Source organism: Tachypleus tridentatus, unplaced genomic scaffold (assembly GCF_004210375.1).
Source record: "Tachypleus tridentatus isolate NWPU-2018 unplaced genomic scaffold, ASM421037v1 Hic_cluster_2, whole genome shotgun sequence".
Lineage (NCBI taxonomy): Eukaryota > Metazoa > Arthropoda > Merostomata > Xiphosura > Limulidae > Tachypleus > Tachypleus tridentatus.
Window position 1 is genome coordinate 25,025,213 of NW_027467782.1, and position 24,272 is coordinate 25,049,484.

Sequence of the window (24,272 nt, forward strand, 5' to 3'; positions counted from 1 at the left end):
ACTCGAGGACATATAGTGCCCATAGATCAATGGTAAGGCTCACCATATATCTAAACATTCTCAGAGAAAACCCAACAGACCCCAAAGTCATACAACAGTCACTAAATCTGCTGGCAGCATTCCAAACAAGCAGCAGAATCCTTGGATACAGACAGAGCTACTCTGGGCACCAGTGGACCAAGGGGCTGATGATGGGATCCTTAAATAGGGGTGGAGATATGATCCCTTGCAGGACCAAGGAATAGTAAGATGCCTACAATAACATGGGTAGATGTAGAAGTAGACAACTGAACTACTGTGCATGCTAAAAATTGTCCATCTGTGAACATGGTGATCCTGACAATCTTTCTAACAACGTTTAGAGGAGTAGTAAATAATTTGAGATTATATTTCAGACAAGAGAAATCCTATAGAGTTGTAATATAATCAAGTTAACTACAGACTCCAATCCAGAACTCCACATTTCCAAGCTCAGAAGTTTTTTTGTTTTTGTTTTTTTCAGTTAGAATATGCTTCTACCTGGCAGTTTGTAGACTAATTCAAGTAGTTCAGATAACCATGGTGAACAAGGTATAGATGTTCCTTCATATAATTGAGGATTAAACCTCTCTATATGAACCATAATGTCAGTGGGTGTAAAAAGAAAAAAAAAAAAAGCATTTGCCGCCAGACCTTTTAGCATCTAGTAAAATGCAGACTCAAAACATAAAACACTCAATATATCAACTAAAGAAAAGTAGTCAGAAGCAGCTTATCCCAAAGTGGCCTCCTGAGAAGTCAACAGAATAAATGAAAGGAAGAACATTCAAAATATTTCCAATGACTGCAGTACAGAGAAATCCATTATTACACACTCTGTTAAGAAAAATTGATAACATTATCTGAATGAGATGCTTATGTACAATACTAGGATACAATGCATATTGATGCAGGTGGAAAGTGTCACAAGACACAATTTGCCAAGAACAACTAAGTAGGGTATAAAAGACAAGAGCAAATGAGAAAAATCAGACCAAAGCTAAGATGGGCAAAAGAAGAAACCATGGCAGTTGATTAATAACTGTAATCTGAGAGTAGATAACTATGTTTTGGAAAATATGTTTCTTACAGTTTTAATAATTTAGACACTTTCTCAGTGTGTCGGTCCTTTAAACAACGTATCCTAGCACATGATGTCATTTAATCTACTTGGGTATACATGTATAAATACTACATTTTGACCAATAAATACAAAGTAGGTAGGTATTTCATGTTTATTGGCATGAAGCTACTAGGCTATCTGTGCCAAACAAGATGTAGAATACTACAGTGGTATATGGAAATTAAGGTAAAAATACATAAAATGTGTAAAATTAAGACCTGCCAGGAAGACTGAAGCATGAAGTTCAAACTTGCTGTCAGTCACCTGAAGTTGGCCTTTCCAGTCCTGGGTTCAGGTCAAAATAAAATTAAAATGTGTAAAAGATATCATGCTAAAACAGTATATAGTCCAAGAAAAACCTCAAATTAAGTTAAAAATGCCAATGGTTCTTAAAAATGTAAAAACATGAGTGAGGCAGTCAGTATCAAATATGACATTGGCTAATGTCAAGGGCAAACCTACCTTAAAAAATATGTTGGAAATGGCATCATCGTTCTTGGTTGTAACAACGGCATGATGATAAAATATGTATGTCTGTGACCTGAGTGCCACACAGACCACACATTGGTGCATCAGTACCAGATAAAGGAAGTGGTAAGTTATAAAACTGTGACCTATGCATAGCCTAGTGAAAACAACTTCCTCCCTTCGATCTTTACAGAAACAGGATGGCCAAAAAGCTAAAAAAAGACTTGATTTCAAAAAGCTTATTATTTCATTGCTCACTCCAGGTTGACTGACAATTGGTGTACAGTTGGGTTTTGATAACTGGACCGATAGTCCACGTATGGAACAGGTATGGTGGTGACAGAGCCAAAGCAGATGGACTTTGCCACTGTCAGCTAGCTCATTCCCATGAATACCAACATGAGCTGGTATCCAAAAAACTGCACAGAGATAGATGATAGGGAGAGATGGGCCAGTTTGTTTTGCATATTGATAAGAATAGGATAGTAACTAACATGGAATGATGTCAGGGCCAATAGACAGCTGAATGGTTGCTTGGTTGATTTAGTGTTTTATGGCACAAAGCAGAGAGGCTACCTGCACCAAATGTCCAGTAAAAAGGTAAAAGTAAATTCAGTAAAATTCATAAAAGGAAATTAAGGTAAAACAAAACAAAGTTAAAAAATAAATAAATAAATAGCATAAAACCAATGTTTAGATCTAACCTGCAACATCAAGAGAAAAACTACAGTAATTCAAATTGTAATGGACTCGCCAGGAAGACTAACAGGTAACTACAAAACCACCGTCAGTCACCTGAAGTTGGCCTTTCCAGTCCTGGTTTCAGAAGTTACTTAATGTTATGGTCAGTTTCTAATTTCAAATTGAACTAAATGAACTGTGATCTTTAAAAGGGAGCCACATTAAAAAGGTGTAAAGTATAAATTAAAAAACTTAAATGGCATTAAAAGATAAATAGCCTTTAAAAAACTAAAACTTTACCAAGGTGGACAGTGTTACCATTACCAATAACACTGTCTAATGTTACTAACAAACCTTGGGACAGAACATGCTTAAAATAGTGCCGCTGTTGTATATCATAATGATGACAAGAAAGTAAAAGTGGCTTATTGTGATCTGAGTTTTACACAAACTACACATTGGTCAATCAGTTCCAGATAAAAGAAATCAATGAGTTAAAAATTGTGACCAATGCGTAGTCTAGTTAGAACAACTTCCTCCTTCCTATCCTTATGGTAACAAGATGGCCAAAGTCCAATATGGAGTTTTATTTGGAAAAGCTTGTTTTGCATTGCTCACTCCAAGTCAACTGCCAACTGGCATGGAGCCAAACCTTGAATACAGGACCCTAGTCCATGTATAAAATAGGATACAGTGGTGTGAGTGCCAGAGCAGATAGACTTAGCTGCAGTGTCGGTAAGCTCGTTCCTGCAAATAACATCATGGCCCGCATCCAAAAAAAACTGGATAGAAGTAGATGTTAAAGAGAAATGGGCCAGTCGGTTTTGAATATTGGTAACAACAGGGTGTGAACCAATTCCATGGCCAGCAGAGAACTAAGTGAATCAGTATGAATCATGCAGTTCGAGTACTGCTTAGCTTCTATGTGATCCAGGGCAAGAGAAATGGCATACAGTTCAGCAGTGAACACAGGAGCTGTAGAGGGGATTCTGTGCGTAACCACCAAACCACAACAAACCATGGCAGAGTCCACACAGTCATCTGATTTCGAACTATCTGTATAAATAGGAATGGAAAGATGGTTCAAAAGGTGTTGAGCAAATAGCAGAGAGTATTTCCAATCAGGTTTGTCTACTTTTCTCAGATGACTTTAAGATAGTTCACAATTGGGGACTGCAAGAAGCCATGGTGGGATGGGCTGACCAGCAGATACAGCAATGTTATCCAAGGACAGACCCAATTTATCCAACTGCACCTTGATACGAAGACCAAAAAGAGCAATGGCAGACTGTTTGGTCTGAAAAAGTATGGCCCATCAAGGAATGAAAACACAACCCCAGGTGGGATGCTTTGGTAAGGAATGAAGTTTCAAAGCATACAGTAAAGACAACTGCAAATGGCAGAGATGCAGAGAAGGTTCATGAGACTATGTATAAGCTCTGAACTGGGGAAGTGCAGAAAGCCCCAGTGCAGAGCTGAAGTCCTTGATGATGAATAGAGTCTAGCACCATTAAGGCCGATGGTCTGGTAGAGCCATAGACCAGTGATCCCTGGTTGAGTTTCGATCGAATAAGAGCACGATATATCTTTTGCATAGAATGTCAATCCGCTTCCCCAGTGGTGGTAGAGAGGACACAGAGGATGTTCAGTGCTCTTGTACATTTGACCCATAGCTGCTTGATGTGTAGTATAAAAGTCAGCTTACGGTCAAAGATAAGCCCCGAGAACTTAGTCTCAGAGACCACAGGCAGCACAACTTCACCTATATGGAGTTGAGGATCAGGGTGAATACCCCATTGACAGCAAAAGTGCATGCAAACGGTTTTAGAGAGAGAGAAGGTAAAGTCATTTGCTGTGGTTCACTTCAGTGAACAATTGAGGGCATTCTGCAGCTGCTGCTCAATATATCTCATGTTCTGAGTGAATCAGTATAGATTGTACAATTCATGTATTGTATAGTTTCAATACTGAACTCAATTAAGGCATCAAGGTCTGAGGGATGATAATGTATTCCAGGAGTAAGTTACAGAAAGCAAACAGTGATAATATGACCTAAGGAGATATGGATGGCTACAGCCTACAAGGGCGTCTTCAAAAACAAGGACCGGGTGAACACATGTTGATCAACCAGCAGTGCTACTTCATGTCTTTGTCCTACATATGACCTGTTATTTCAGTAAAAGGAGTATTGTCAAATTGTGACTGTATTAGTAGGTTTTAAAAATGTTTCCTGTAAAGAAAGACATTTGGGATAATAAAAGTCAATCAAATCCTTGATGTCATTCACATTTGGTGGAAAACCTCAACAGTTCCATTGGATTAGCGTGGCCATTTTTATTTATTTTGGAGGAGAATATGGCACAGAGACCTTCTGCTTGCTACCATGCTTTTTTCTTTACTGGGTGTTGGTCGGTCACCCTCTAATGATCCTGCTCTGGATCGAGTAGGCAGGTCAGAGTTTGTAGACACAAGTTCCAGTGATTGAGGACATGAACAAATGGGGTTTTAAATTTATGGGGTGTCAAGAGAGGAAAACCAAATGGAAACACCTGGACTTGAACAAGGTGAAGTTTGGCAATGACTGAAAGATGTGGAATGGACAGATATAGAAGTAGATACTAATTCATTAACTTTGTTGATTTTGTAGGGTACTAGATTAAGGTGTGCTATTAAGGATTCTGTAGGAGACATGGAAAGTCTGTCTGGACTCCTGCTGTAGTAGTGGAATGGACTGCAGCAACATAAGTCCAAGATGGAATTGTCTAGAGTAATTTCTAAGCCTCTGGATAAGTAATATTGTTAACTGCCTTCAGACGTTGTATTTCTTTCTCTTCCACCCATTTAGGACAAGAAGTGAAATTGGAAGGATGTGGACCATTACAGTTAATACAATGTAGTTCTTGTTGGCATTCAAAAGCATCATGGTCTTTACCAGCACAAAGGGCACATGTCAAGGAACCATGGCAAGATGTTTTCAAATGACCAAATCGATGAAAATGAAAATATCTAACAGGGTTAGGGATATAAGGCTGTACCTTACAATTCAGATATCCTGCCTTCATTTTGGTAGGAGGACGTGATGTTGTAAATGTTAATGTTAGAACATCTGTCAGCTCCATAATCCTGTATGTATGAGTAAAAATTCGATGAGCAGCTGTAACACCTTGGCTGGTGAAACCTGAGAGGATCTCAGACTCTGGAATGGTCTTTAAATCCCTCTCAGCTATAACTCCTCTGGAAGAATTCAAAGTAGAATGAGGAGTAACCTCAATGGGTATATCTCCAAAGGCCTTCGATTTCAAGGAGTTTGAAATGTTGTCATGAAGCTGTTTCCACTAAAATGTCCCCAGACCATAATTTTTTTTACTGATTTAAGAGAGTCAGCAAGTCCCTCTAAACCCTTCTGAATAAAAAATGGAGACATCTGTCCTAAGGGCTTTCCAGTAGGAGAATGTATAATTAAAAATTGCAGGACAGATCCAAGTTGTGAGTTTGACCATACAGATCATCAATATGTGGTCGTTTTCCAGTAGTTGGATTTTTCTCTATGCTGTCATGCATGTTCATTTTTTTTATTTGAGGGGTATCCATAATAAAAAAAGAATATTTAGGTGCCCACTGACCCCACCCACCATGGGGCCCTATGAGGGGATGCACTACAGTGCCATGTAAGGTCACTGCAGTGACTCCAGGGTTTCATGAGCACTATACCTGAACATCAGTATCAGACATAATATCCACTACACTCATGGAGGATGTCCTACATTGGCACTCAGTTGACCCTGGCCCAAACAGACTAGCCAATTGATCTTGGGGGGCCACTTCAAGACTGCCTATCTACAGGAATTCAAGGCCAAAATGGTGTGTTGGAGTTTGACATCTCAACCAGCAGGATCCTCTCCTCCCCTTCGTGGGTCACCACACACCGACAAACACGCAGGTGGATGTTTAGATCCCAGAAGAGGTAAACTGAAAGTACAGAACCTTTTCTAAGAGGTCCCCTCACCATGCACAGGAATCCACACTGAGGGGCATAAATACCAAGTCATGTGTAATAGCCTAGTAAATAGTTATGTTACGTGGTGGTTGTTATTGTATTGTAAATCATAAACTGACCAAAGAAATAAAATTTATATTTCAAATAGGACCCATCACTATTATAAGTGTGATAAAATATTTGTTTCAAATGAGTGTGAGTTTTATGAGTTATAAATCTTTACTAATGCAAGGTCAGAGGTAGATTCTATAGAAATGTTAATAGAAGGTATTTTATTCTATTTAACAAATAAAACTTCTCTCTCCCTTCTTTTACTACTTTATGAAATGGTGTTTAAAAGAAATAAACTCCATCATTATCTGTACCTTCACCTAATCCACTTTGTACAAAGCTTCTGGTCAAAGCTTGTCTCAAGTTACAACAGAATGAGTTCTTATATACAAAACATAAACTGCAAAAGAATTACTTTAATAAAATAAATAATAATGCAGAGCAGCCCACACACATTTTCTATCTCATACAAAACTACTAAAAACTTCTATTATTTTAAGGAACTAACCCTGCAAAGCTTCAAGATGTCCATAATGCAGCAGTGAAGTTTTAAAACTTTACATATAAAGAAAGGAAGCTTTATTAGAAATCAATGGCAAAAAAAAGACAATTTTGCATTTTGTGCAATGAACTTGAAAAATAGAGTTTTTCAACTATTTCAGTTAATAACTAAAAACAAGTAACAAAGTTTACTGGTTTGTTACTTATATTCTGACAAACTGTATTAGTGAATGCAGGAATTTTAACAAATATAATTAAACATCACAAATTTGATGGAGGAGGTCAATACAAAACTAATGGTTAGTAATATGGAATTATTTTTAGTTATTCTATCCAGACAAATAAACTTGAAACCATATTATGTCATTTAAAATTTTATTTTGTATGAAATTTTGGATTAATTATCACAGAAATTTCAAAACATGAGATTAATTTATCCTTGTAAAAACATAAGATATTCAGAGATGGATACGATTAATACTGAAAATATCAGGATATATATACAGGAGACTAACTGCAATGAAACTAAGTTACTTCAACATATTCAATCAAAGAATAATTTCTAAAGCATATCTTAAGAGTGCTTTCCAAGTGAACAACCTACCTAAAGCTAGAATACTTTGATTATCACTAGAAAGAGCTGTCACATTCAGGTTTATATCTCCAACATCAGTTTCCATACAATCCTGGTATTTATTTCTCAGTCTTTCCATGACAAAAATGTGAGGAAATTCTTCTCTACAATTATCAACACATGTTAAAAGAGTTGGAGACACTGGAGCTTGCTTTTCCAGATCTTCGGCAACTGTAAATTAAAATATACAACTGATCCACAGAGATACAAAAAAATTAACATATTTGTTTACCAAAGTTTTTTCTACTTCATCCACACAAGTAAATGTTTCAGAGTGTATTCTGACAAAGCAATCTTAACAGGTTCAGAACTTCCAAGCTGTAAAAGTTGAAAAATTACACAAACATGTAATAAGTTCTTCATATTATGTGCTTCTTAATTGAAATTTATAGTTTATTATGACACTGGAGGTGTAAAAATAGTTAAAATACTTCTGATAAAAATAACTTCAAACATTTTAATAGAATGACTGAAAACAAATTAATTTAAAATGTGCCATTCAGAACTGAAGTAATATAGGCAGTTGTCATAAAATTTATCCTGATGGAAATCACAATAAAAAAAAAATCTAATATATAACTAAACTGTCAATGAGCTACTATTTCTAACAACAGTTTTAAATCTCACTTTTTATGTAGTAAGAATAATAAAATTTTGAGAAGGTACTATTTTTTCAAGATGTATGAAGAAATAACATTCAACAAAACAACTTGCAAGGGAACTTATAAAGTTAACATAATTTGAAAATAGTCTTTAAATAAATACTTCTGCAAAAACATTTTAACTAGTCTCCTGATGAACTACAAAGTTACTGACCTATTTATGTTTCTTGACCTTTTCCTCGTAATCCTCTACTGATTAACAAGTGAAATTCAATATTACTGTTTCCAATAATTACCATGTTTTATTATTCCACCAATCAATTAATAGAAATTTCAATTATATCAGTTATCAGGAAAATAATAATCTAATCAAAATTATTGTTTCCAGTTATTTTACCTATTCAAGTAATCAAAATATTGTCACAAAATCTGGCTCTCAGATCCCACAACAAAACATTTTTTTCTGTTCCACTACTGCCAAAAATGTTTTTAAATGTAACTGATTAATGAAGCTCTCGATTGATTAATTATCAAATACAAGTAATCACTCAGCTCTAGTGTGAAAGCATGTATGAGAGAATTGAGATCCAGGAAAGAATAGTACACATTTCCTGTGTACAAGGGATGTGGTACAAATCTTTCACACAGGAGGAGGCTCTGATAGAAGTAAGAATGTATCTGAATTTCAATTTGTATTAAAAATTTAAACATATATATATATATAAGAAATGCCCTCTATCATAACTTTTAAGCTAGAACTCTCGTATCACCTGATGTGAGAAAGCAGAAAATAGAAAATATCAAATGACATGTAATAAGACTATTGAAATACATCAGTGTTAAGTGATCATAAAGAATACAACAACAAGCACTGGAAGTATGGTGGATTTCACTGAAGTCCTCTGAACTCAATAATTGGTCCCAAAACAATGTACTAGGTTGCATAAAATGCGAAACACCTACAAGTAAGTTTCTTCGAGAGCTGCATCTATGTTGAAGACGAAAACTGTACAAAATATTTATGATGTACTCTCAGGGGCACCATCTTACAAGATAAAAGATTTTCAAAAGACATTCAAAACTGAGAGTTCAACTGATTGCAATACATCTATACATTTCCTACTGTTCTTGAAAACAAAAACTGTCGTAATCTGAAGTGTTAAGTATCAATATTTTAATCATAATCTTTCATTATTTAGATTTGATTGGCCCTGAAACTCAGCTAAAAGACTGACTTGAACATACATCTTACATTTGTTCCTACACACCTATATCAAAACTAACTTGTAACTGATCTCAAAATTGTCATACTATCCAAAAGCCTAGTTTTAAATTGTGTATTACACATTTCAAATGTTTTGTATCTAACGTCAGAGTTTGAAAAACATAATTAGATTTATGAATATACTTTAAAATCTTGACAGATCCAATCAAAGTAATTAATAATAGCCAAATTATGATGCATATGAATTCATACCACTGAAACTAAATGCTAAAACAACCTAATAAAATAGGCATAATAAAATCCTTTTTTACAATTTTAGAAGCTTTAAATCAACACACAAGTGGCTGTAATTGTGAATATACAACATGTTTCTAAATACAAAAGTACACTGTTAAGTCTAGGATGGTTTTATAACCATAACTTTTTTATTTTAAAGTTTAGTAAAACCTCTAAATGTTATAAGCACTATTATTCTAAACTTAAAGTTGATTCTGTTCACTAAGAAGAAAGAAAAAGTAGAAATGAAAAACAAAATAGTAAATGAATAGTTAAGTCTGATTACATCAGTTGTGGTAAAAGCTGTCACATTTCAAAAGCAACATACATACTTGAATTTGTTTCAGGGTAAAAAAGTATCAAGACAACTATTAATCAGCTTCTAAGTATCTTGTACATTCTTCTTTAACAAATATATTAAAAATGTGGAAAAATATATATAGTTCAAGTGGGTTGGATGATATGAACTTTACATAATTGTGACAACTTTATGTACTAAGTAACCACTTCATAAAGGTCTCCATAAACATATACACATACATTTGAGAAACCATTTATCTACAACTGCAAAACAAATGTGAATTGCAGGCAATTGCTTATCCCTATAAATGTCGTATCAGGATCATTCTTGAAGAAAAATCTTCAGGAAACAAGAATAAAAATCTTTCTGATATGACATTCAACACTGCATGGTAGTAGGTGCTGACTTATAAGAATCATCACACTCAGAAACCATTTTCTTTGGGTTTCCACAGACACCTATCACCTGAGATTATGAAAATTTGTAAAAAAAAAAAAAATTTCCACCGCTGGCTGAAAGATAAGACAAACAAACAAGCAGGTAAATTAATACAGACTGTATACAACTATCAAGTTCTTCAACAAAAGCTAAAATTTCATTATGTCCAACTATACCATGCAAAAGGCATTACAACAAACAGTTACCCCTCAAAAACTGTTTATACAAATAAAAAAATACAAAAACTTTATGCTTAAAACACAATTCTGGACAAGAAATGACTTGAAACAGATGACACAGTCTGATGTGCAACATTTTATCTGTCTTATATTAATGTTAGAATAAAATTATGAAACACATAAAGAGAGATAATTGCCTTAGATGTGTTTTTCTGACAGTACATATTCTAGAAGTGGTGTAATTGTGTGGAAAATTGCAATGGCAGTGAAACTTTTCAACTTCTTGTGACAGCCAGAGTGTACCTGAACATTTCCACTTTGTAATGCTGAATCTCCATACTCATGAACAAAAAGCTCTTTGAAGACAATTTAACAATTCAATCTATTTTTATTGTTTGAAATTTATTTAAAAAGAATGAGTTAAAACTTCTTTCTTCCTTGACTAGACAAATTACCAGATCTCACAACAATGATCATTACATTTACTACCACAATTCTGTACTGACATCAATGAAGCAATATTTTATATTAAACTCCTACATGAATTAATTAAATTGAACAACTTTATAATATCTTATGCAAAATACCATGTGTCTAATCAAGAACATTAAATTCACATTCGTGAAATTTTTCCTCCAAATACAGCTGGCTTTTAAGACAAATCAGTAATGTTGGTGTGTCAATATTGTTTCTATTTACATGGAATTATTCTACAACTACCAATTGAAGTACTTAATTATAAAAATGTTACTTTGTACAATAAAATTCCATTTTAAACACATAATATTATATATTAATATATGTATGGTTATTTTAAAGTCTTACCTTTCTTGATGTCAGTAAATATTGTTACTATTAATTTATTCAACATCTTTCGATATTTTACAACCTGCACACCTGTGCTATCTTCTCCTTTTGAACTAAAAATATAAAAAATATGTCTAGATATTAAACAAGATATATTCAGCAATGTTTATGATGAATATACACAAGAAATAAAAAAATCTCAAGATCTGATGTTGAACCTATAACTGTGTTGGATTTAGTTTTGCTAAACAAATTATCAGTACAAAATCCACATAGATACATTATATGTACAATCATAAACTCACTGCAATTATCTATTTGATAAAGTTAATTTATTAAAGATTAGGTTTCATGATTCTGTTTCTCTTAATATGATGATTTAACTGAGAGGTTTTACTTAAGTTGGGCTGGTGTATTTGATAGGTAACTTCAATTGGTTAATCCCATGGCTCCAGGCAACATTTTTAGATTATTTTCTGCATATGGTTCAGAGTTGTAATCAAAGCTTAAGTTTATATTTCCTTAAATTGAAAATGTATTTCCAATACTACTTATCTAAACTCACACTACAGCTATTTGTTGCTTGCTCCGTTCTTCACTTCCCATTTAAATCCACTCGGTAATATCTGTCTCAAGTCAATTTCTACCAGTGTCAATTCACCCACTATCATAACCAACTTCTTCCAATAATGTTATTACCTTTTCAAGACTGGCTCAATATGCCGTCTCAAACACCAGCTCTTAGTGGGGGAGGAAGGGCAGAAGAAGTGAGAGTACAGTTAACTATTATTGAATTTACATTTTCAATTTGAGAAATTAACTTTCAACACATACCACTTCTCAGATTACAACTGGAATCCCACACTAATAAGATGGACATGCCAGTGAGGGCATTATCCATACAGAAAGCTTCTGCATAGATCATGTATGTATTAACAGAGCAATGACACCAAAGTAGAAAAACCATACTACATCCAGAACAAGTATGTTCTTCACCCAGAACTTAACTCATTTACTGTGGGTCAAATTTTATGTTTTTTCATCACTACTAGCCAGGGCTCAAACAGATAGTAGATATTTATATACATATGCATGCACACACACATTTATGAATGGTTTCTAACCTGCAGCCATAGAATGCTATGTTCCAACCTATCACAATCAAAGCATGAAGTGGACAAACCTTCTGCAAAACCTAAAGAATTTCAAAACACTCCAGGTTTGAAATGAAGCAACCTTGTATGATTTACTCAACCTAAGACAACAGAACTCATAAGGTCTGGAATCAGGAACACTCATCCTCACTCCACAACCATGTGAGCGAAGTAAATTCCACTTACTCTTGGAATTATGGGAAGGACGTCATGGAACAAACTGTGATCAAACAAGGACCTAAGATGGGACCACATTGCAAAGGGAATTACAAGGAAATAATAGTCCCTCTTCCATGAACAAAGTACTAAACCAATATTGATCAAGACAAAAAGTCATGCTCAACCCAACCTGATAGCCAGGTACTAAATTTTAATCAATACTACAAGTAGGCTCCCACATAGGCTGGTGCCTCTCTTATTGACATCTAGGAAAATACTTCCAGGAACCTGGGTAAGAGGGCTTTTAAACTTCACCCTCTTTTCCACAGAGTGGGGGATTCACTCAAACACTCTGGAGGAAAGCCTCTGTCCAATAACCATCCCAATGACTGAAAACTAGGTATGATAAGGATTCTCTAGCTCCACTAGTAGAATCTGGGAGCCCTTAAAAACAGTGCTCTGGAAACAATGCAATATGGAGCCAAGTGTTCCAAATTTTTAAAAACAAACCAACCCTAGTTTATTCAATCCAAAAATCAACTATGACAGGCAAGATCCTCTTATGCTTTACTCATGACAGTTCAGCATAATACAATAATATCATACAGTCAGTTTTTAAATGGTCTTATGGTATTTCTACAGAGGCTGCTACAATCTAGACAAAATAATTTGTGTTAGTGCTTGCTATGGTGGAATTAGCTTAGAAACAGCACACTTGACTGAGGAACACTTGTCACAGAACAGGATCATCCAAATAATGTGAGATAGTAGTATTTGGTGGCATCTACATACCAGCCTACACAATATCCCCTAGGGGGCAATTCAACAAATACCCAATGGTCAAAAAATGTGACAAAGAAATGCCAGAATAAGCAGTATAGATCAATGTATGTGCCCACTACACCAAGATAACTGGGGATGCATCCCAAGAAACTGAAGAGTTCCAATGAATAAAAAGCCATTGTCTAACACCTCTAAATGCTTCCGTGTGGGCAAAAAAAAAAAAAACCTCAAGGATCTCACTGCACATAACTGCAGAAAACCCACTTGTAGAGAAAATATATATGTAAAACGACTCGTTTGGGTTGAGAAAATTTTTTACGTAGAGGAGCGAACAACGTTTCGACCTTATTCGGTCATCATCAGATTCACAAAGAAAGAAAGAGGTAACTGACCGATAGCTGACCACATGTTTGAAGCGGGTTGTGTAACTCAGTGAAGGAATGTTGAGGGTGTGCTCAGATGTTGGATATATTTATTAATATAGGTATAAATGTGTTTCTTTGTATTGGTTTATTTTGGGCTTGACTTGTTGTACAAGTAGAGCTTCTTTAATTTTGCATTAGTCTATGTTTGTTTCTTTATTTAATATTTGGGTGTTTTCTATGATTATGTTGCATTTGACTTGCAGTGTTCAAAAAAGATGTGAAGGTGACTTTTTGTGTTCTTTGAATCTGGTTTCCATTTATCTACTTGTTTCTCCAACATAGAAGTTGTGGCAGTTATCACATTGTATTTTATAAATGATGTTGGTGTTGTGTTTGTCAGTGTAGTTTTTACAAATGGCTAATAAATAAAATCACTGATCCCCAAAGGCTAATTGTAGAAGGAAATAAGTCTCAAGGGAAAAGTTAAAAGTGGTTTGAATGGTGGCAAAGTGACAAAATAGGGAATCACATTAACATCCCAGTCCAGAAGGACAGCCCATCATAAAATATGATGAATCCAAAATGAATATATCAACAGGGAGAGTACAGAAGTAAATACTACAGTATTTAGAAAAACAAAAGGTGTGAGATAAAGCTGCTCAATAACCAAAAATTGAAGAGACAGAGGATCCCCAATTGAAAAGCCAAGGAAGAGACTTATAAATATGAGGAACAGTAATACAATTAGGTGAAAACTCCTCACCAGGAAAACATTTCTACAGTGATAAACTTTCAATGAAGGGAAGGTTAACATAAAACAAAAAACAAAGAGGCCGCTCCACTGAAGAGGTTTTATCTGAAAAAGGATGATGACCCACAAAACGATTGAAATCACCTGGAACATGAGAGGCAATGATAAAGATATCTTGAGTATGGGTCCAGAAAAGACCTAACATATGAAAATAAATAGATCAAGAATAGGTGTCATTTTGATGATTGAGATAAGCAACAACCGTGGAATTGTCAGCATGAATTATTACCAGATGATGGCTGGCAAGATGGAGAAAATGATCAATGTACAGCTGGATGCTTCAGAGTATTGACACAATAAAGCTTCTTGGCCACAAACCAACCCCCAGAAGGTTCATGCTGATTGACCTACACCTCCATTCCCAAAAGGAAACATCCAGGAAAAAATGTAACCCCAAACGAGGAGGAGAAAGCCTGGATACCTTCCAAAGTGTGGGTCCTGTCAAACCATCAGTACAGATTACTGACTATGGTATAAGAAAAGGTAATATGAGCCCATGCAAGACCACATCCCCAAAGATAGATCCTTAAAAGCTGTAAAAAATGGAGCAATAAGAACATGGTAAATTGATAGCTCCATTAAATAAAGTCAAAGTCGGACTGGGATGTGTGTTGAAAAAACACCCAAATATATCAGATACTGGGTAGGTTGAAAGAGAGACTTCTCCAATTTGATTAACCAACTCACTAGAGCTGCCTCCCAGAACAGCTGAAGGGTATGATGGGCAAACTCCTGTTTGAAACAAGCAAACAGCAACCAGTTATCCATATAATAATAAAAACACATCCCGAAACATGGAGATGATGAGCAAAAGCTCACACCACCTGACAAAAACATATGAGACTGTTGCAAACCCAAAAGTTAGATACAAAACTAATATCTCACCCCAAAGATATGGTTGCAATTGCCAACCAACTGGAATATGTAAGTAAGCATTCACAATGTCCATCTTGATCGCCCATAAACCTGAAGAAAACGCCCACCTGAGGGTTACAAATGAATCCATAGTAAAACCTGGGAGATGGAGAAATTGTTTGAGGCAGGACAAATTTATGATAGGCTGCCAGTATCTGGTTCTCTTGGAAACAACACACAATTTGGAATAAATAAACAAGAGAAAGATAATCACAGCTTCAATGGCCTGCTGGGACAAAGTTTTGAATCACCTCTTGAGGAAAGAGTGTAGATTTGTTATATCTGGATTTTCAGAAAGCATTTGACAAAATGCCACATAAAATGGTTGGGAAAACTCTCTCTATAGGTGTGTGAGATAAGTGAACAAATTATATAGAAGAGTGGCGAGATGGAAGAAAGCAGAAAGCTGTTACAAATAGAGGTCAGCCAAACTGGATTAATGTCACAAATGGGTTATCTTGAGGAATTATATAGGAAAGCTTGTATTTGATGATTATGAGATGACCAAGTTATTCAACTTTTCCTTTAATTTTTAATTAATCAACTTTTGAGCAGAGTTCATCATCTTGAATAGTTGAGAGATAGAAACAAGTTCAAAGAAGATAACTGCATTAATTCTGAACTCATTAACAAGAAATAAATAAGACAAATGAATGATAAGGCTTTTAGACTATATGATATTTCCCCAAGGGTTTCGAAAAAGGTTAGGGATTGACCATGTAAGCTACTGCAACTATTTCTTTTGTAAATTCTTGAATAATGGGTAGGTGTCAATGGATTGGAAGCTACCTAACTTCCTTCCTCTTTTCAAGAGAGGTAATAAAAATTGTTAAATGACTTTGCAAACCATCTTTTATCAGACATTCCAAAATATTTCCCACAACTGATGTAAGACTAACTAGTCTATGATATTTAGGACAATATTTTCCTTTAATATTGACTATGCAGTACAATTCTAAATATTTTCAAACATTCTTTGAAAAAAATTTGTTTTTGTAGATGAATGTAAGCATGTAGATTTGGATATATCTGAATTTTTAGAAAGCATCTGACAAGATGCCAAATAAAATACTTGTAAAAACTATCTTTATACATGTGAGGGAGAAGTGCACAAATTCGATAGGAGAGCAGCAGCACAAAAAAAGGCAGAAGGTTGTTACAAATGGAATTTAGACAAACTGGATTAATGTCACAAACATGTTACCTCAGGGCTCAATCTTAGAACCTTTGCTCTTTTTGACTTGCATCAAATTACATAGATGGAGAAATGGTCATTGAATTACTTATTTTTACTTATAACTTTAAAATCTTTGGCATTGCTAACTGTAAAGAGAATACTGCTGATTTTGAAATGTGAAATGAATTTAGTGAATTGGACAAATAAATGGCATTGGTTTTAAATTATAATAAGTGCAAGATAGTGCATGTGGGTTATCATAACTTGAATTATAATTCAAATTAGAATAAACTTAACCATGTAATAAAGGTGAGGGATACTGATATAATAGTCTCTTAAACCATCAAAGCAATGTATTGTTGTTTGTGGTAAGAGAAATAGGATTTTAGGTTTTCAAATTTTGAAGTAAAAAGAGGTTATAATTTCATTGTATAGATTACTGGGTAGGCCACATTTGGAGTACTGTATTCAACTTTGGGCTCCTCACCTTTAAACTGTTGTGAAGGAGGATCACTAGTGCCTAGAATGGAGGGCATGTCATATGAGTATAGATCAAGATCTTTGATATTGTTTTCCCTTGAAAAAAAAAAAAAAATGAGAGAGAGAGAGAGAGAGATTGAGAAGTTAACTTGTTGAGGTGTTTAAGATTGTAAAGGGAACTGGTTGAGGTGTTTAAGAGTGTAAAGGGAACTGGTTGAGGTGTTTAGGAGTGTAAAGGGAACTGGTTGAGGTGTTTAGAAGTGTAAAGGGAACTGGTTGAGGTGTTTAGGATTGTAAAGGGAACTGGTTGAGGTGTTTAGGATTGTAAAGGGAATTGATTATGATGATGCATCACATTTTTCCATACTTACTGGTGAGAATTTTGGCAAGGTTGGAGTTATCTTCCACTAAGAATGTTTTATTTTTCTAACAGACCGACTGGGCGTTGGATGTTGTAGAGGTATATTTAAGCAAGTTTAACTTGATAACTGCATGAATGATAAGAGCCTAGCTTTAAGATTTTTATTTATAAAATTATTTATTTAATATTTTTAGTCTAGTTTAGAGGATGAAACAGCCAAGATGAACCAACAGGTCCCTTGTTGTCCCTAAACATTATGAATGTTGACTACAAAACAAATCTTTACTTTATTAAATCATCTGATAAGCATCTTTCAACAGATCTTGCATTCATTTTAACAATATATTCATTTATCAATAATCACTGTAGTAACATTTAATGAAGCATTTAAGCATTAAAAATGTAAATGTTTTTTCCTAATTAGTAACCAACATTTCTTACAATTATCTTCACTGGTGTTAGTTTAGCCTTCTCTGCTATTAAAAATTATTCAAAACACACCTGAAAAACACTGAAATATAATACACAAAATCTTATTTTCTTCTACTTACCTGTCAATCTTGAAGCCAGAAAGCTCTGAAAGTTGTTCTGTATTTTTCTCTTCCATGTTTCACTAATTTGATTTTGTAATTATTTCTATAAAAATAAAGAAAATGGATATTAAAAAAAATTAAATGATTACATATTCTTAAATTAATAAAGTTCAGTTTTAAAAATAATAAACTACAAACATTTGCAGAAAAAACAAAGGGCTCTTAATTTAGGAGAAGCATGTTTCACCTGTTATAAAAAGGGTTGTTATGATGAATAAACCCAGGTAGCTTAACATAGGCATAAATATGTTTTCTCAAGCAAAAGTCATAACTCAGAATATCTTGTAAATATATGACATGCCTGAAAACATACAGCTTGTTACAATATTCTGTCAATGCATGATAAGGATAACAGCCTACAGTTGGCAGAATACATGATACAGATGATAACCTAGTTTAGTAGAGTGTATTATATAAATAACAACTTGTAGTTTGGTCAAAAACAGTGAGAGTTTAAAAACACAAAATCTCTTGAACATGAGACTTGCATACCAAGAGATTCACGTCTATATGTTTGAAATCAATTCCAAAACTTCCCATAAAATGTTCAGAATTGAGAATACTTATCTTTCCTTTATAAAAACATAAAAAAGAAAAAAAAGAACATTTGAAACCTAGATTATGTTGAGCTTTTCAATGAAAACCTTGCCATTAGAATTTGTTTAGAACCCAAACCCTAACTTAACATTATATGTCAAATGTATCTCATTCACTATTTTTGGATTTTCTAACTTTTCCACTGTTCTTTACATATTCCAACTTATCTGTCAGTATAAATTTATGGTATTTAATCATGTATTTTTACATCATTTCTTTCATAGGCTCATTCCAAACACTAACCACCCTCTTGGAAAGTAATACTGTCTAAACTGCAAACATCTCCAGTACTGCCAAAATTTTAACTTATGACTGCTTACCTTATTGTTTTCACTGTTATACAGAAAAACCTTTGATAGATCTATATTGCTGACACCCTTAATAATGTTAAACACCTTAATCAAATCTCCTTCACCTTTCTCCTATCCAGAGAAATAAATTTTGAGATTTTCTCCTCACAGAACAATCCATATCCAATATATACTCTTCAAAAAAAGAAACACAAAAGGCAAAATACGAGACACATTGTCAACAAGTTTATTCCAGGTAGTTCTGTATGACATGTGTGAAACTTTGCACATTAACTGCTGAACATCCAAAGTCTGCAAAGGCAAAGTCCATGCTCACTAGGTGAAGTTTAACGTCACTCAACGTCAATAACAAGTATCCCCCCCGTAAGCATCAATAACTGCTTGGCATCTCCTGCTAATGGAAGCAATGAGATGACGAATCACATCCTGTGGAATGGCTGTCCACTCAGCCTGCAAAGCTGCTGCAAGCTGAGGTAGAGTCTGTCGCCATTGCAGAAGTCGGTCCAACTCGTCCCAAAGATGTTCGATGGGGTTTAAATCTGGTGATCTGGAGGGCCAGGGAAGAACATTGATGTTGTGGTGTCTCAAGAAGACAGTGGTGAGTCGGGCTGTGTGAGGAGGGGCGTTGTCATGTTGAAAAACGTCGTTGACGTTCACCATAATAGGTTGCACATGGGGCCTAAGAATCTCATAGACGGTTGCATACGGTCTGATCAAAAATCCTACGCAGCCCTGGTATGGTTGAGGCAGTAGACGTCGCAGTGGTGGTCCTGTCCCCGGCGGCGTAACGGATGTTGCGATCTTGTGCGGGCGTGGTCACATGAGATCTGCCAGATCGTGGACAGTCACAAGTTGATCCATGTTGTTGGTGACGATTCCATAGCCTTGTGATGGTGCTTGGGTGGACATTCACAGCTCTGGCAACATCTGATCGAGATTTGCCTGCTTCCAAGCGACCAATGGCATTGTTGCGTTTTGCTTCAGTCAGTCTTGGCATAACTGTATTGCATGTCGGACGCTTAACACTGAGCTATGGAAACCGAGAACCCGTCACTTTTATAGGGATTTTGCACATGTTGCACTTGCAGAACATGCAGATCTTTCAAACAAATTTATTGGACACACATGCGTTTTGGCGAAAAATCCGATGTTTTCCTCCGTTTTCAAAGTGCAAAACTTTTAGTCATTTTGGTCTGACAATCAGTGCCTTAACATGTGTTACATCACATACTCTGAGCTTGTAACGTTATTACACATATTTCTCTTTAAAATAACAAAAATATCCCTTTTGCGTTTCTTTTTTTTGAAGAGTATATTATCCTAATAGCATTTCTCTGAACCTTCTCCAACAATTAAATATTTTTGTTAAGGAATGGAGCCCAAAAGTGTGTACAGTATTCTAAATAAGGCCGTATGAATGATTTATACAATGAAACAATATCTCTTGTCTTATATTCAATATTACTATGGATGCTACCCAAAATCCTATCAGCCTTACTGCTGGCTACAATACACTATTTAAATGACTTAAGTGATTTTGTGATCACAACAACATCTTTTCCTTCAACCACAGTTTTTAAATTGGAATTATGAAAATCTACATGCATCACCTTAATTATGAATAAACATTATCTGTTATTCATGATGATGTGAAATCCACTTGAAATAAAAATGCATCTCAGAATGGAACACCTTTATTCCTATACTAATTAATAAGCTAACATCCAACTGCAACGCCTCCTACAATTCCATACCATTTATACTCTCGTCCCTAAGATGTGTCCGGTAACAATCAGTTGCAAACTCTCTTTGTTGACCTGAAGGTGACTCAGGAAGGTCAAAGTGTTGTTCTCTCCTTATCAATAACAGTGCTAATACTCATATCAGCCATTCTGAGACACATTATCTGTCATGTTATGACTCAATGCATCAAATTATCTTTCTGTAAGTCTGCAGCATCTTTGGTACAGTTACCCAACCCAAAAATCTTAAAGTTATCCAGAGTCATTCCAGAGTCCATATCATTAATACCAGTCATAAACAGCAGAGGACCCAACACAGAGCCCAGAAGCACACCAGTTGTAACTATCACACAGTCAGACCTGAAGCTACTTATTACTATTCTGTGCTTTCTACACTCATGATAGTTTTCTATCCAACTTAATAACATTTTCCTCACATCCACTGACTTAATTTTTGTAACAAGTCTTTTACGAGGTACCTTATCAAATGCTTTCTGAAAATCAAGTGAACCAAATTCAAAATTCTTCTTTCATCAACCCTCACAGTTACATCCTCAAATTAGACCAGAAGATTATTTTAATTAAAGGAAAAGTCTTGTTTAACCAAAGTACAAAACAACCTTTCAACGTCCTTAGGTCACCTGTGCTTTATTTTAATCAAAGTTTCAACACCCATATCAACCTTCTTGAGAATACATTTTTACTTCAAGTGGGTTTCTTATCATAATTAAAGATTTTCCCTTACTGAAGCCATGCTGGCTCTCTGACACTATATCAAACTGCTTTAAGTGATTCTGCAATACATCTTAAATCATCCTTTCAAAAACCTTTCCAACTACTGATGTAAGATTAAATGGCCTATAATTGCCTGGACAATGTTCATCACCTCCTTTAAATATTGAACTACTATTAACCAACTTCTAATCTTTTAACACTCTTCCATGACTCAATGACCTATAAACAAATGTTAGCTAGTATTCACACATAAAAATATCTAAGTTTCTTTAAACTTCTCAGATAAAAGTTGTGTGGTCCAGAGGTTTTATCAATTCTTAGGTTTCCCAATTTTTTTCTTACAATTTCAGAACTTAAAATATCTTTTACATCAATATATTCCCCAAACATCAAGTGTTCTAGCTAAAGCATAATACCTGTATATTTCTTTGTAACAACTGAAGAACTCATATAATGTAATAAGATTACCACCTCATAATCTTCTTAGTTCAGCCTTTCGCTATAATTTTTTAAGAGGCCCAATCCCCATCTTCATGTTTTGCTTGTCCATCATATTTCTAAAGAATTCCTTATCCACTGTTTGAGCCAACCCTCACATTCACATGTATTACTTGCCCTTTTAATTTTCTTTTTAACCAACTCTCTTGATTTCTTAGTCCTGTAAGTTCTTACTATTTTCAGTAATTTTAAATTTCATGAATGCATTATGTTTATCCCTCACACAACCTCTGAAACCTTTACTAAACCACACTGGTTTATTCTGATTCATTGCCCTATTGTTTTCTGTTGTGAATATGCATGTTCTGTAAGCATTTTTTTTTTTTTCCTAAATGCTTCCCACACATATTCAAGATCTCCTCCCAACTCTTCATGAACTACAGAAGCTAGATCATGTCTCTTTCTATCAAAATGGATTTTTCTGATATTTGTAATTGGGTACTCTTTTCTTAAATTCTACATGAAGTAAAATCCCAAACCTAATTATGCAATGGTCACTTGTACTTAAGTACTCACCAAACTCAACTTTTATCATGTTCACATCAGATGCTAATATTAAATCTAATACAGGGTGTTCAGAAAGTCACTGTGAAGCTTTGAAAGCAGCAATAACAGCATTCATTCAGTCTATTTCAAGCCAGCAACTGATAGCAGTGTTTAGAAACAAAATAAGAAGGATCCAGACCTGTATTGATGCCAACGGACATCACTTTCAACATTGTTTATAATTGTCAGTCATATTTATCTCCTGTATTCTATATTGAAACATCTGTTAATATATAAGTGCTTTAACACTCTCTTGTAGTGTTCTGAACAATTTTCAAAAACCTATCCCCTCACTGTCAAACTGAAAAGTATTTCCAATTAATATCCTTGAAATTAAAATATCCCATAGTAATATCTTTTTTCAGCTATCATTCTGTTTCATTAAATAATTTCTCAAAAAATTCCATATTCTGAATTAGTGGTCTATAACAAATTATAGTTAAGACTTTCCCTTTAAATCCACAAACACTCAAACCCAGTGCTATTTTCTTAATATGTTCTAACTCAACACTGTGAAATTCACTCCTTCCTTATAGTTATTCCTCCCCTTCTCCAATACTCTATCTCTACTAAATAATCCATAACCTGGTATTTCAAAAGAAAAATGTGATAAAAATTGTTCAAATCCAACCAAATCCCAGTGATACCCATAATATCAAAATCCTCGGTTTCCACAACTGCTTTGAATCCATCAATTTTATTTCTAACACTTCCAACACTACAGTAGTGACAACTATTTTTAGATGTTAAAACATTAATATTTTATACCTCTTATATATGTTTTCTGTCAATTATGTTTCCTATTTTACTAATATCACAGCCTCTACCATTGTTTAAATCGAAGGTTCATAACAGTTAACTGGTGGTCCATGAAAGGGCTTCAAGGAGTCAGTAAACTGGGGGCAAAAATATTTATTTTATTCCTCCATTATTTTCTGTGTATGTATTTATGTGATTTTTTCTGGGGAGGGGATTCATAGCTTTCAAATTAGATTCTCAAACGGGTCAGTGAAAAAGGTTAAACACTGGTTTTAATTTACCACCACAGTCGAGTTAATAGTACTTGTTAACTTGCCTTTTCTTAAGTGCATGGATCTGTTAATGTTATTCTTCTTCAACTATAAAACTTCGTTCTATAAAGTACCTATAATAAAGTGTAGACCCCAAATTAACTTACTCAGTTAGTCACACTCCAAATTGTCATTAGTTTTCAGGCTTAAATTAACATGATATAGTGGCAATTCCTGCTGATTGTTTAAAAAATGAAAGAAGCACCGTAACACAGAAGATTTAACTTTTCTTCTGCTAAACCGAAGCATAAATACAATGGTCATAAAATGTATACTTTTGTTTTTCAATAATTACTTTAAATACATTTTAAATGTTTAATATTTATATTCACACTTTTCATACAACCTTGCCGCCACACAAATAAAAACTTGGACACCTATCAATTAAAAAGTTAACATTCTTTTACACTTAAATTATTTTAAATTAAATATTTTATTTACATTTATGTGTTTTTATGTATGAGAATTATACTTAGAGAATTAAAACTATTATAAAACCCATTGTACAAAAAGTTGAGTGAGATTTAACTTTCTGAGGAGCTGAGAGCATATTAAACTCATAAAATAATTCCCAAAATATAACTTTTATTGGCCCGGCATGGCCAAACGCGTAATGCGCGCGACTCGTAATCCGAGGGTCGCGGGTTCGCGCCCGAGTCGCGCTAAACATGCTC

At 34.6% G+C, this 24,272-nt stretch overlaps 2 protein-coding genes across 11 annotated transcripts in view; one reads left to right on the top strand and one right to left on the bottom strand.

Moving 5' to 3' along the window:
- Positions 1-24,272, top strand: part of LOC143242898 (uncharacterized) — a 247,365-nt gene that overhangs the window by 77,998 nt on the left and 145,095 nt on the right. The window lies entirely within an intron of this gene.
- Positions 7,373-23,964, bottom strand: LOC143243064 (uncharacterized). The gene is made up of 4 exons (XM_076486799.1): positions 23,706-23,964; positions 18,058-18,142; positions 11,320-11,414; positions 7,373-7,644 (listed from the first exon to the last, which is right to left on the bottom strand). Exons 2-4 carry the CDS (start codon positions 18,111-18,113, stop codon positions 7,388-7,390), a joined length of 408 nt encoding a protein of 135 aa, XP_076342914.1. The 5' UTR covers positions 18,114-18,142; positions 23,706-23,964; the 3' UTR covers positions 7,373-7,387.

Bases quoted from the DNA above. Each gene is read 5' to 3' on its own strand.
- LOC143243064 (XM_076486799.1), bottom strand. From the start codon at position 18,113: ATGGAAGAGAAAAATACAGAACAACTTTCAGAGCTTTCTGGCTTCAAG. The intron at 11,415-18,057 runs GTAAGTAGAAGA...TTATATTTTTAG, and splicing joins TCTGGCTTCAAGATTGACAG to TTCAAAAGGAGAAGATAGCA. The intron at 7,645-11,319 runs GTAAGACTTTAA...TTTAATTTACAG, and splicing joins ATTTACTGACATCAAGAAAG to TTGCCGAAGATCTGGAAAAG.